General features: G+C 35.2%; 1 protein-coding gene across 1 annotated transcript; it reads right to left on the reverse strand.

Moving 5' to 3' along the window:
• Nucleotides 1–3,428: 3,428 nt before the first annotated feature.
• On the reverse strand, nucleotides 3,429–9,608 carry LOC134705971 (uncharacterized). The gene has a single exon (XM_063564683.1). The coding sequence runs from the start codon at nucleotides 9,606–9,608 to the stop codon at nucleotides 3,429–3,431; it is 6,180 nt and encodes a 2,059-aa protein (XP_063420753.1).
• Between the last annotated feature and the right edge of the window lie 4,308 nt (nucleotides 9,609–13,916).

Genomic DNA, 13,916 nt, shown 5'->3' on the forward strand with positions numbered 1-13,916 from the left:
ACGCATTCACTTGTTTATGCTTCTGCTTAATCCTATTAAAAAAAAGGGGACAGAGAAAAAGAAAACATTATGTAAATCAAAAGTAACTACAAAGAAATATTAGGAATTTAAAACGATATCATCATTTATATAACGAACCTCAATTTTGTGATAGGAACACTGTATTGAAATGTAAAGATTGTCAAGAATATACAAAGGTAATCGAAAACATTATTTACATCAAAGCTGAGTACGAACAGATCCACCAGGCAATGCACGCAGTAAAGTGTTTGAAAATATTTTCAAAAATGATATTTACATTTCAAACCTTGATTTGATAAAGAGAACAATTCATTTATGTGATAAAGAAATCGTTAAAACATGGTTAAGTATAGCCAAAAGAAAAGGAAAACCTTATTTACATTAAAGGTAAGTACGAATATAGTGGTTTCGTAGGGAACATGGTAAAACGTTAGGCAATCATTATTTACATCAAAGGTAAGTACGAATATAGTGGTTTTGTACGGAATATGATAAAAACATTAGGATATCATTATTTACATCAAAGGTAAGTACGAATATAGTGATTTTGTACTGAATATGATACAAACATCAGGAAATCATTATTTACATCAAAGGTAAGTACGAATATAGTGGTTTTGTACGGAATATGGTAGAAAATATCAGGAAATCATTATTTACATCAAAGCTGAGTAGGAAAATCTCCAACAGCCACTGAACAGGCAGTGAGTTGGAAAATAGTTCAAAAATGATATTTACATCTCAAGGCTTGATTTGGTAAATGAACAATTGATTTATGTGTTAAAGCAGTCGTTAAAACATGGTAAAATATGGCGAACAGAAATGAAAAACACTATATACATCAACGGTAAGTACAAATATAGTGGTTTCGTACGGAACATAATGAACACATTGGGAAATCATTATTTAGATTCCTTACCTCATTTTGATTAAGGAAACTTTGTATTTATTGTTTTTGTACCCGTTAAAGCATGGTATAATATGAACAAAAGAAATGAAAAACATTATTTACATCCCGCACTTCATTTTGGTTAAGGGAACTTTGTATTAACTGTTCATGTACCAGTTAAAGCATGGTATAATATGAAAAAAAAACATTATTTACATCAAAGCTCATTACGAAGATATCCACCGCGTACTGAACTCAGTGAAGATGTAAGAAAATAATTTCAAAATTTATATTTACATTTCAAACATTAATTCGAAAAAGAGAAGAATTCATTTATGTGTTTAAGGGGTCATCAAAATATGATAAAATGTAGACAACAGACAGGAAAAATCACTATTTACATCAAAGGAAAGTACGAATATTGTGGTTTCGTACGAAACATGGTTAAAAAAACAGAAGGAAATCCTTATTTACATCCCGATCCTAATTTAGGTTAAGGGAACAATGTATTACCTGTTCTTAAAGTCGTTATAACATGGTAAAATATTAACAAAAGAAATCAAAAACTTTATTTACACCAAATCCAAGTACGAAGATATCAATCGGACACTAAACGCAGTGAAGACGTTGAAAATAGTTTCAAACCTCGATTTGGTAAAAATGAACAATTCATTAATGTATTAAAGCAGTCGTTTAAACATGGTAAAATATAGCTTACAGAAAGGAAAAAAAAACACAATTTACATCAAAGGGAAGCACGAATATTTTGGTTTCGTACAGAACATAATAAAAACACAAGGAAATGAATACGAAATCATTATTTACATTCAAGATCTTATTTTGGTGAAGGAAAGAATGGATTTACTGTTGTCGCACCCTTTAAAACATTGTAATATATATACAAAGAATGTCAAACACATTATATACATCAACGATTAGTAAGAAGAGATCCATCGGTCACTAAACGCAGTGAAAACGTTGCAAAATAGTTTTGGAAATGATATTTATATTTCAAACCTTGATTTGATAAAGGAAACAATTCATTTGTGTTAAAGCAGCCCTTAAATCATGATAAAATATAGTTAACAGAAAAGAAAAACACTTTTTACATCAAAGGTGAGTACGATTATAATGGTTTCGTACGAAACATGGTAAAAACATTAGGAAATCATTATTTACATCAAAGGTGAGTAGGAATATATTGGTTTCGTACGGAACATGTTAGAACATTACGAAATCATTATTTACACGGAAGGTGAGTACAAATATAATGGTTTCTTACGAAACATGATAAGAACATTAGGAAATCATTATTTACATCAAAAGTGAGTACGAATATAATGGTTTCGTACGAAACATGGTAAAAAAGTCAGGAAATCATTATGTTCATCAAAGGTGAGTACGAATATAATAGTTTCGTACGGAACTTGATAAACACATTAGCAAATCATTATTTACATCAAAGGTGAGTACAAATATATTGGTTTCGTACGGAACGTGATAAAAACATTAGGAAATCATTATTTACATCAATGGTAAGTACGAATATATTGGTTTCGTACGGAACTTGATAAAAACATCAGGAAAACATTATTTACATCAAAGGTAAATACGAATATAGTGGTTTCGTACGAAACATGGTAAAACATAAGGAACTCATTATTTACATCCTACAACTCATTTTGATTAAAGGGAACACTGTATCAACTGATCCTGTACCCGTTAAAACCTGTTAAACTATAGCCAACAGAAAAGAAAATCATTATTTACTTCAAAGGTAAGTACGAATATAGTTGCTTCGTACGGAACATGGTAAAAACATTAGAAAATCATTATTTACATCCTGCACCTCATTTTGTTTTAAGGAAAAATAATGAATTAACTGTTCTTCTACCTGTCTAAAGAAGGTAAAATATGAAGTAAAAAAATCGAAATAATTATTTACATCAAAGCTGAGTACGAAGAGATCCAACAGGCACTGAACGCAGTAAAGACGTTGGAAATAATTTCAAAAACGATATTTACATTTCAAATCTTGATTTGGTACAGAGAAAAATTGGTTTGTGTGTTTATGAATTAAAGCAGTAGTTAAAACTCGGTAAAATATAGCCAACAGTGAAGAAAAACATTTACATCAATGGTAAGTACACATATTTACATCAATGGTTTGTACAAATATTGACATTAAAGGTGTGTACGAATATAAAGGTCTCGTACATAACATTAGTTTGGGGACGGGATCAATGTATTCATTGATTAAAGCATCCGTTAAAAGATGGTAAAATATGGACACTTTGAACAACCTTTAAAACATGATTACTACTAACATAGGAATACAAAAAAAAATATTTACACTTTGAACTATTGTTAACATAACAATTTATCGCAGTCGTTGAAACACCTGTTCCAACGTGTTTTAGCACTTAAATTGAATTTAAGGCAATGTCGAAGGAGCCATTATGACATGGTTAAATATGGACAAGGGAATGGAAACACAATATTATCATATTCAAATGATTTACATATTTGGCAATTTAATATTCAATGACACCATATTATGGTAACTGTAGTAGGTCTGAATAATTTCCGCAGAAAGCTGTAAATTGCCATGGAGGTAGACATGGTCAATAAGGGTATCACCGTCTGTTGTAGGATGGGAAACAACTTGTGAGAATCCTTGTGTTGCCATAAACTGTTCAATAGATGATTTTTTCTTTAAAACATCCTGGTTAAAATCCCCCAAAACTATTGTTGAAGTATTTTCGTTTTCCTGTGGTAACGAAATAAGCACTTCATATAATTCATCCAAAAATACAGATGGAGGGTACGTTTCTGTTCTATAAATAAGGACTAAATTGGTATTAATCTCCTTGATGAATATCACTAAACATTCCATGTTTACTGAATCAAGTGTAATTGGACAACACTCATGATCGTTTCCGATGTAAATTCCGACACCACCGTGTGTTTTGCGTTTTAGTTGCTTGAAAACATTTTTCTTTGATGGATATGATGAAAATCTGTCTTTATGCAAACATTTAAAACCTTTTAAGCATGGTACCGTTTCCTTTTTCAGCCATGTTTCTGTCAAACATATAAAGTTTGCAGATAAAATGTCTGAATTTGATCTAATGTCATTTATATGAGGGACAAGTCCTTGGATGTTATGAAGGATTATTACCATATCATTTTGCTGTATTGGTTTGTCTTTAACTGTCAAATATAGAGGCATTTGTTTGAGAGCCTTACCTATCTGCTCATTACAGTATATGTTTTTTTCATCAAAATCTTTGACGGTTAGTCCTGTCATTGACGTCACACGGCTAAGTGCAACGTAGGACATACCTGGAGCAAATATGTTCTTGAGAGACACAACAGCTGCATCAGTAGTTAAACCCTGTACTTTATGAATCGTGCAGGCCCATGCCAATCGGAGTGGAAACTGAAACCTGACAGCTTTTTTGGGGAGATTTTCCTCAAACTTGGTAATCATGATAGGCCGATGTTTACATTTTAATGATGTTTTACCATGGCAAATTCTCTCATTGTCAAATAGTACCATAACTCCTTCGGGCATAGCCCATCCCCGTTTTGGTGGTAACACTTCAGTTATAGTTCCCATTGCTCCATTAACTAAACCGCATGCCACGTCCACATTTCTGATAAGCATTACCCTAGCTTTCGGTCCTAAAATCAAATGCGCTGGAAGATAATCATTTGATGTAGTGTATGGCTGTTCTCTTAGTGCTAGCCTTCCTGTCTGAGGATGTTTATCGTAATCTTGTGCACAAATAGTTTGAGTGGTTTTACAAACCGATTCAATAATTTGGTTGTTGTGGAAATCAACCTCTTTATTAGTTCCAAAAATGTGGAGTGTTTCAGGGTGGATAGTATGCTGTTCACATGATTCTAACAAGGATTTGTCTTGTAGCGATATAAGCTGATCTTTTCCTTTTATTCTCAAGCGGTTCAATAAATGTGCAAAAACCGAATCATCTTTCTGACGCATGACCTGTTTAAGCTCTACTAATGAAAAGTTAGAACTCCAAAGTGGAAAGGAACTTTCAGGTCTTAAATCATACAGGCATTTCTGTTTAACAGGTGGCAACTGGTAAAAATCTCCCACAGCAATTACACAAATATTTCCAAAAGGTGCATTTCCGGTTTGCTTGATTTGTCTCAATCTCTCATTTATATACAAGAGTGATCTCTGACCAACCATAGAGATTTCGTCAATTATCAAAATGCTGAGATTCTGCAACTTTGAACGAAGTTTGTTAACGGACTCCTCTCGCAGGTAGATGTACGGGAATGGTAGAGATGGTGGCAGTGAAAAGGCTTGATGTAGTGTAGTGCCTCCAATATTAAAGGCGGCAGTTGCTGTCGAAGCAGTTAAAAGGACTACTGTATCATCAGGACTAGCGGAATAAGGGGATAATATTTTAGTCATTTCATAAAACATGCACTTAATTAAACGACTCTTTCCTGTTCCAGCACCTCCATTGATAAATACTCGGAATGGTTCAGGGTTTTTGTTATTCACCTTGTCTATACACCATTGCCTTATTCTGTAAAATACATCCTTCTGTTCTGGGTTAAGTTGCTGCATGAACGTTTTTATTTGTGAAGCAGGACACACGGTTTGTCTTATTTCAATATCATTGCCTTGTTGATTTTGTTTAGTTGTAATGTCCAATTCAGGAATTTCAACACTATCTTCTTCATTTATCTGTTTTCTGTCCTGTTGTCCTTCTAACCGTTCTGCTTCTGACTCAGGAGCAATCAGAGCCCATGCATCTTCCTGGGGTCCATCAGCTAGTAACATCTCTTCTGCTTCATCCAAGGCTTCCGCATTTTTTTCAAACATCTGTCTGTTCGCATCAACAATAGATTTGACATTTTGCAGTTCTGTTTCTGGGGGTATTAAAACCGCTCCGTGTAAAAACATTTCCTTATATGTGGTAAACTGCATTGGTTTTAATTGACCTTCTGTTCTGTGAGGAAGAAATAGCTGAAGACTAGACTGAAAATACATTTCAGGGTATTTTTCTGGTGAAAATCTAGGATATTTAATAACTGCCGAATCAGTCCTGGATCGTTTTTTTATGGAACCCAAATCATTTTGTAACATAAAAACTTTAGATTTTTCAGGATTTTTAGGTATCTGGGATGCAGATAGAACATAGAATTCAGAACAAAATGATGCATAACAGACATTTTCAAACATTATCTCAGCTGGTCTTGCTTTATATTTGTCATATAAAGACGGCATCCAAATATCGTTGTCGTCAAGTTGGTTAGCTTTCTTTTTAATAACGTTTAATGGAAGACTCATTTTAATAGGATTGTCACCGACAGGAACAAACTGCACCTTTCTAGAACTTTCTTTAAGATGAAGACCACACACTCTATAAACAGCTTCCTGTGCACTGACTTCACGTTGTCTAAAGTATGCTCCCCCAATCTTTTTCATTGCCTGCTGTGCATCACAATTACCTTCAGCTGCTTCCTTACTTGCATTTTGCAAAACTACTCCCATCTCCCTCTCTGCTTTGGAAATATATGAAATAATATAAACCACACATGCATAAACATCTGTGATGAATTGTATATCCATGTTCGCATTCCAACAACGCAACAGATCAGGATTATACTGGTTAATCCACACGTCAGATGGAGTACGTACTAAAGTGACACTGTTCCTCTTGGTAAGAATATTTGATGCTTCCTCAAACTCTTTTTGTGTGATTCCGGCAGCTTCAAACAAATTTTGAGTTGTAATATTTTCTAAATGCTGATCTTGTAAAACAGTCCAAAGTTTATGCAAAACAGTTTGAGCAAAATTTTTCATTTGTTGCGGAGACTTTTTTATGGATGGATCTGCTAGGCTTTTACGTCTCGAGATAAAAGTTTTTTGAGAAGGGGGGCGAGGAAAATTAAATCTACAAGTGGTTCCCTTTTTGTGGCAAGATTTGGAGTGGTTTTTACTGTGCTGCTGAACACTGGTTACTATTGCATTGAGCTCTGGGTCAATTGCTTCATCTGGTAACTGACAACTTACATATTTGTCAACAAAGTCACACACTGTCTGGTCATCATCCGTATCAATCACTGGTGCATCCTCAATCCAAAAAAGACAGTGGGCATGAGGAGAGCCACGTTGTTGAAATTCTATCCTATGGAAATGGTCTTTTACATTTCCAATTATTTTACGTTTAAGGATAATCTCTTTCAGAAAAGTGTGAAACCTGTGGTCAAACATGACCGCGTTCATTACTGGATTATTTCTCAAAACTTCGGATTTACCAGTCCAGTCGAGATCTTCCAACGATTGTCCACATTTTTGTTGCTCTACAAGTAATTGTAAAACTTCTGTCCATCTCATATCGGCAGCTGAAAATGTCGCGAACCACGTAGGAATCCCAAGCTGACGAACTGTTGCTAAGAGATCCTTTAATGCAGTCTGCCAATATGGAGGTGTTCCTCGAATAGGAGTCATAAATTTATACCCCTGATCTGTACTCAATAGATTTTTCAGCTGGTTTCTATCCGCCAACATGCTTGCTGTAATAGCATTACCTGTCGAATCTTTTCCAGTACTCTTCCGAAGCGCTATAGACACTTTAGAAATAACTTGTTCCAATTCTGACAGGTACTGTGCATAAAATATATATGACGAATCACTGGAAAATCTCCTGTCACCACTAAGGAGTCTTGCATGAAAATACCTTGATCTTGTGATGTGAACCGGTCTTTTACAATCGTATGACCCAAAGGATCCCTGTGGAAACTGTGCCGGAAAGGACATCGCCTCATTGCCTTCTTCCTGCATCATGCTTACTGGTGTACTGCCTTCCCCTGGAGCAACACAAAAAATGTCGTCAAAGTGTTGATCTAATATTTCCTGTCCTATATCTACAGGTTGTAGACACGTGTCTGATAAAAAGCCCCAATCCTTAACATTTTGATCTTCTTCATATTGTGGCTCTTCGGGACTCTGTTGTTTTTTTATGTCCTGTCCTTGTAAAATTTCAGGATTACCTTCATTATCAACCTCGGCCATTGTTAAATTTTCAAATTCTGGAGAAAATCCATCATGCCATGTCTGATTGATCAATGTGTCCTTGTAATATGGGTTGCATTCTTTTAAACAGTCCAGAGCTTTGCATATCTTTTTGGTACTGATAAATGCATATTGACTGTAACCTATGTAGGATTGTTTTCTTTTTAATTTACACCGTACAAGCTGTGTTTCATCATCAGAACGAGGGAGTATAGTAACAGTCTTCTGAATATCTGTTGGTATTGAAACACAGGGGCCAATAATGCCTCTCTGGTTTCCCTTTGGCAGTTGTACAAGTTTCATGAACGGTATTCGTTGAGAAATAAGCTGTTTCTCCAATAAATTCAGAGATTTTAATTCTTCTGGAATAGGCGTAAGCTGTAAACCATTTGCACTTGCGTCTGCTGGAATTTCACTCTTGAGGAGATGACGATGGCAAGTGTAACATATCCATAGTTTGTGGTTTATGGTTTCACATTTAATCGGACAATCAGCAGTACAAGTGGATTTGAAATCAAAAGTGATACACTGATTCGCCACTGCTGCACTTTGTTTGCCCTTCTTTAAATATTTTTCCGTGTCCAATTGAACAACTTGCTTTCTAAACTTTAACTTGATACATACAGAGCAAATGTATATCGGACCATCTTGTACTTGTTGTCTAAACCATTCAGCTATATCATTTCCAGTGTTTGAACGTCTCGCTTGTACAAGAGAAATTTTCTTTTCTCTATATTGTAACTCCCGTCTGTATAGTTCAAGCTGCCTCTTCTTGCAGTTCTCCCTGACTAATACATTTTGTCTATATCGGAGAAGGTTTAGTGCCTTAACTTTATGTTTAAAGTCAATGTCAGTAGCATACCTTTCAGCTCTGGCTTTTTTAACTGCTAATTTGAAACGATAGTTCAATCTGTATTTGTTCCTAATGTACTCCTTCTGTGCTTGTTGAAATGAAAAATCGGTCTTGTATTTTGTTTTAATGTAATTCCTCTGTGATTGTTGAAATGAAATGTTGGACTGGTATCTTTTCTTAATGTATTCTTTACGTGCTTTTTGAAATGAAATACTTGAATGGTATTTCTTATTAATTCTATCTTTTTGTTCTTGTTGAAATCGCTTGTTTGACTTGTACTTGTTCTTTATATAATCCTTCTGTGATTGTTTAAACTGACTGTTCGATTTGTATTTATTCTTAATAAAATCTTTTCGTGACTCTCTAAATTGGGTATTCGATTTATACTTTTTCTTTAAAGCAAGCTTTTTATCTGCTTTATATGATAAATTACTGCTGTATTTGTCTCTGCTATATGCCAATTTATTTTCTCTATACGTTGAACTGGTTTTATATAGAGTTTGAAATCGGGTAGCTGAGATTTTCTCGGGATAATCTTTCAATTGTTTTTGAAATGCTCTTTGATTTCTTTTTCGCTCTTTGTCTTTATCTCTTTTTGATCTAGTACTAGAAATAGTCCTACCCTTTTTCTTTTTCACGGGTAATTTGGTGTCATCAATCAGATAATCTGACGGAAGATTGAAATCACGAATAACAGAGCAATGATATCGTGTTTCGTTCAAGAGACATAAAACAGCTTTATGCAACTTGACATTATCTGCGTGATGATCATACGATTCCATGATAAAATGTTCTGATCATATAAATCAAAAATCACATTTCCTTACTAATTGTAGCTGCAATTATATCTTAAATGCGCTGCTAACTTGATCCAGAGTTTAATATGAAATCTCTGTATCTTGTCTGAAACGTAAATTAAAATGGCGGTGAATTTTTAACAAAAAGTGTTAGACATATAAATTGTATAATATTCAAGATTTACAGTTCTGGTGATTCTTAATCTGTATCGGGACCGTTCGCCCTAATAACATGTTCGCCCTAGGTCCGTTCGCTGTGAGTTCGTTCGTCCTATAATGAAGATATTAATAGTCAATGCATTGCAGTAGAATAAACTCGTTGAGATATTTCTATGGTATATATATCATCTATATTCTAATTATTTACGGGAACATTGCAATATAAAAGTTGATGGCTTGTTCAGGATCATTAACTTTTCAATGACAAAATAATTCGGATATTTTAAAGGATTAGTAATAAAAACAAACGTTTTGTTTTGATAAAATATTGAGCTTGAAATAAATAAATACAATGATGTACAATGTACGAACTGTAAATTATGAAACGGATTTACAAGTTCATTTAATTTCATACAAGAGGAGTCATACTGCTTACATTCGTGATTGACTGAAAAAATACATTATATTCCTGTATTCTACTCTGTAAATCAAAGGGAAAATGATGAATTGAGTGCGGCAATATAAATATTTTGTCAATTTTTCAACAAACTTTAACATTAAAATAATGCGACTAGACAACAACTAGAAAACAAATAAAAATCAGGGCAAATAGACCCTGAGAGAACTGGTATCAGGTCGATCAGGTACTCGGGCGAACATGAATCAGGGCTAACGGACCCCGATTCTTCCTAATCTGACGTGGCTGCGTACTTATACAGCTTACACAGCGTGGTACACTCTAAACGAAATGTATAACACTTTCTATTGAAAAAGGAAAAAAGGAACCTCTGATAGGACGTGGCTTAGTACTTATAAACCCTACACAGGGCGGTACGCTTTTAGTGTGAGGAATACATCAAACGACGGCTTCTTGGCAATAGTAATACCGCCTATCAAAGTAAATTGTAATATGTTGCTTATATACATGCTATATATATTGGTTCATTTACAACACAAGGAATCAAATGTAATATTAGTCTTTTCATCAAACATAGCTGTGTAATATTACAAACTGTGGTCTTCACTCTAAAAAATTATCAAGAAAACAGAATGAGCGTTTTACTGTTCCTTGAAGAACGATAAGGGGAACTTCTGATTTGTAAGTACTTTCTGTAGGAAAAAAAGGATAAAAAGAACTTCTAATTGGACGTTGCTGCTTACTGAAACATTCGATACACAGCGCAGTACGCTTCTTGTGTGAGGAATAGGTTGGAACATCTGATTGAACGTGGCTGGGTATTTATACATCCTTCACACAATGTGGTACACTCTCAGCGTCGTGAGGACTATGTTAAACGACGAAGGCTTTTACTGTCCATTAAATAACTAAGGCTTTTCTTCCTCAGGAATAGATGACCTTAGCCGTATTTGGCATAGCTTTTCGGAATTGTTGGTCCTCAATGCTCTCGAACTTCGTACTTTATTTTGCCTATTAAAACAGTTTTTGATTCGAGAGTCACTGATGAGTCTGTTGTAGATGAAACGCGCGTCTGGCGTTAATATAAAAGTGTGGTCCTTGTATCTGTGATGAGTATTTATTGACAGATCAAAGCTATTTTTAAATCTGGCAAGGCTGTGTGATTAAACATCTTACAGAGCGAGGAATACTTTCACCATGAGGCATCAAATGTAATATTAGTATATTGATCAAACTTAGCTGTTTATTATTTCAAGCTGTAGTGCCGAATGAGAACGATAGGGTACAAGGGGTTTACTGTGAGGACTCGGGCACGAGGCTTCTGATTTAAGTTCAACCTGTGAATTGACATGGCTTCCGACTTGCGCACCCTGTGCACAGCGTGATCATGGCTGCGTGAATATACATCCTACAGAGCGAGGTGTATGCTGACCATGAGGTTCAGAATGTCATATTAGTCTTTTTATCAAAAATAACTGTATTATTGCAACCTGTGGTGCTAAATGACAACGATAGGGTACAAGGCGTTGACTTTGAGGACTCTGACTTATGTACAACCTGTGAATGAACATGGCTTTCGACGTGTGCATCGTGTAAAGAGCGTGGTGAACTCTGAACACAATACATTGATCAAAACAACATGCACATGGCAGGCGTATTACTGTATGTTAAACAAAGGTAAGACGAACTTCTGATTGAACGTGGCTGTGCACTTGTACATCCTGCATAGAGTGTATTAAATTCTCGGTATGTGGAATGGTACGCTTTCACTGTGATGAATACATCAAACGACGGCTACTTGACATGAGTATTACCGTCTATCAAAGTCAATTGTAGTATTGTTGTTTGTTTATTTACATCTTACACATCTAAGTACACTAACAAAAGGAAACAGCAGATGCAATATTAATCAAATCAACGGTACCAATTTTGTTGCACCAGATGCGCATTTCGACAAAACATGTCTCTTCAGTGATGCTCGTGGCCAAAATATTTGAAATCCAAAGCTTATATAAAAGATGAAGAGCTATAATTATCTCGTCATACATAGCTGCGTACTTATTCAACTCACACAGCGTGGTATACTCTCAACGAGAGGCATCAAATGTATTACCACTTTCTGTTTTAAAAAGAAAAACAGGAACCTCTGATTGGACGTGGCTGGATACTTATACACCCTACACAGCGTGGTACGCTTTCAGTGTGAGTAATACATTAAACGACGGCCACTTAGCAAGAGTTTTACCGTCTCTTGTGTTTACATCCTACACATCTTCTTGGTACACTTACAACATTAGGAATCAAATGTAATATTAGTCTATTCATCATACATATCTGTGTATTATTACAACCTGTGGTCTTCACTGATAAACATTGATCAAAACAACATGAGCGTTTAATTGTGCTTTGAAGAAATATAAGGGGAACCTTCTGTAAAAATAAAAAAGATGAAATGAACTTCTAATTGGACGTGGCTGCTTACTAAAACATTCGATGCACAGCGCAGTACGCTTCTGGTGTGAGGAATAGGTCGGAACATCTGATTAAACGTGGCTAGGTATTTATACATCCCACACACGGCTCAGCATTCGGGATAAACTAAAGGATGGCTACTTGACAAGTGTTTAACTGTCCATTGACAAATCAAAGCCACTTGTGATTGAACATGGCTGGGTACTTAAACATCATACACACAGCGCAGTACACTCTCACCGTTAGGAATTAGTTAAAAGACGGCGACTTGGAAAGCCTTTTTAATGTGCATTGACAGATCAAATTCACTTGTAATCTGACGTAGCTGCGTGCTTAAACATACGACAGAGCGTGGTACACTCTCAAAACGAGGCATTAAATGTATTATAACTTTTGATCATATAAATAGTTGCGTATTAGTACAACCGGTTGAGCTATTATTAGGTCGAACAATGGGTTGACCGTGAGGACTCTGACACATGACTTGCAATTCAAAATGTAATAGTAGTCTTTTGATCAAACATAATGCGTATTATTACATGCTGTTGATGAAAAATAATGTCGCCTTTGAAAATTCTTTAGTTTGATTTAAGTACAACCTGTGAATTGGGCGTAGCTTTCGACTTGTGCATCGTGTAAAAAGCGTGGTAAGCTCTCCACACAAAACATTGATTAAAACAAAATGATATATCCTGCATAGAGTTTAGTACCTTGTCAGCATTAGGAATTGAAACAGAAGCATTAGGAATTGAAACAGACGTCTTCGACAGGGTTTACTGTCCATTTACAGAAGAGCTACTAAATAAGCAACTTCTATGTGACATGGCGGGGTTTTTATACATTCTTATAGTGTGCAACACTTTCAGCAATGCGGCATCATATCTCAGTAGTCCTTTCTGTGATAAAAGATAAAAGGAACTTGTATACTAACCTTTTGTAACACAGAGTGATACGGTCAGTGTTATGTCGGAAATTTGGGTTTGATATTATTCTTTAAGGAAAAGTAGCTTTGACGTTTTTTCCTTTAAGGCTTAATGTTAAACTTTCGCCTGTTTCCACGACAATGGCGGCCATTTTGGAGGCACTATTGCCAGGCAAACAGCAGCCATATTGAAAATTTCAAAGTCAAAGAACGTTTCTAGACATGTTTATTAACATTGTTGTACAATTTCATCTCGTTTGGAGCATAATGAAAATTTAGAAATTTTGGCTGTTTCCATGGTAACAGTTACCATTTCCAAAAT

The sequence above is a fragment of the Mytilus trossulus genome, chromosome 2 (assembly GCF_036588685.1).
Source record: "Mytilus trossulus isolate FHL-02 chromosome 2, PNRI_Mtr1.1.1.hap1, whole genome shotgun sequence".
In the NCBI taxonomy this organism is placed as follows: Eukaryota; Metazoa; Mollusca; class Bivalvia; order Mytilida; family Mytilidae; genus Mytilus; species Mytilus trossulus.

Bases quoted from the DNA above. Each gene is read 5' to 3' on its own strand.
- LOC134705971 (XM_063564683.1), bottom strand. From the start codon at position 9,608: ATGGAATCGTATGATCATCACGCAGATAATGTCAAGTTGCATAAAGCT.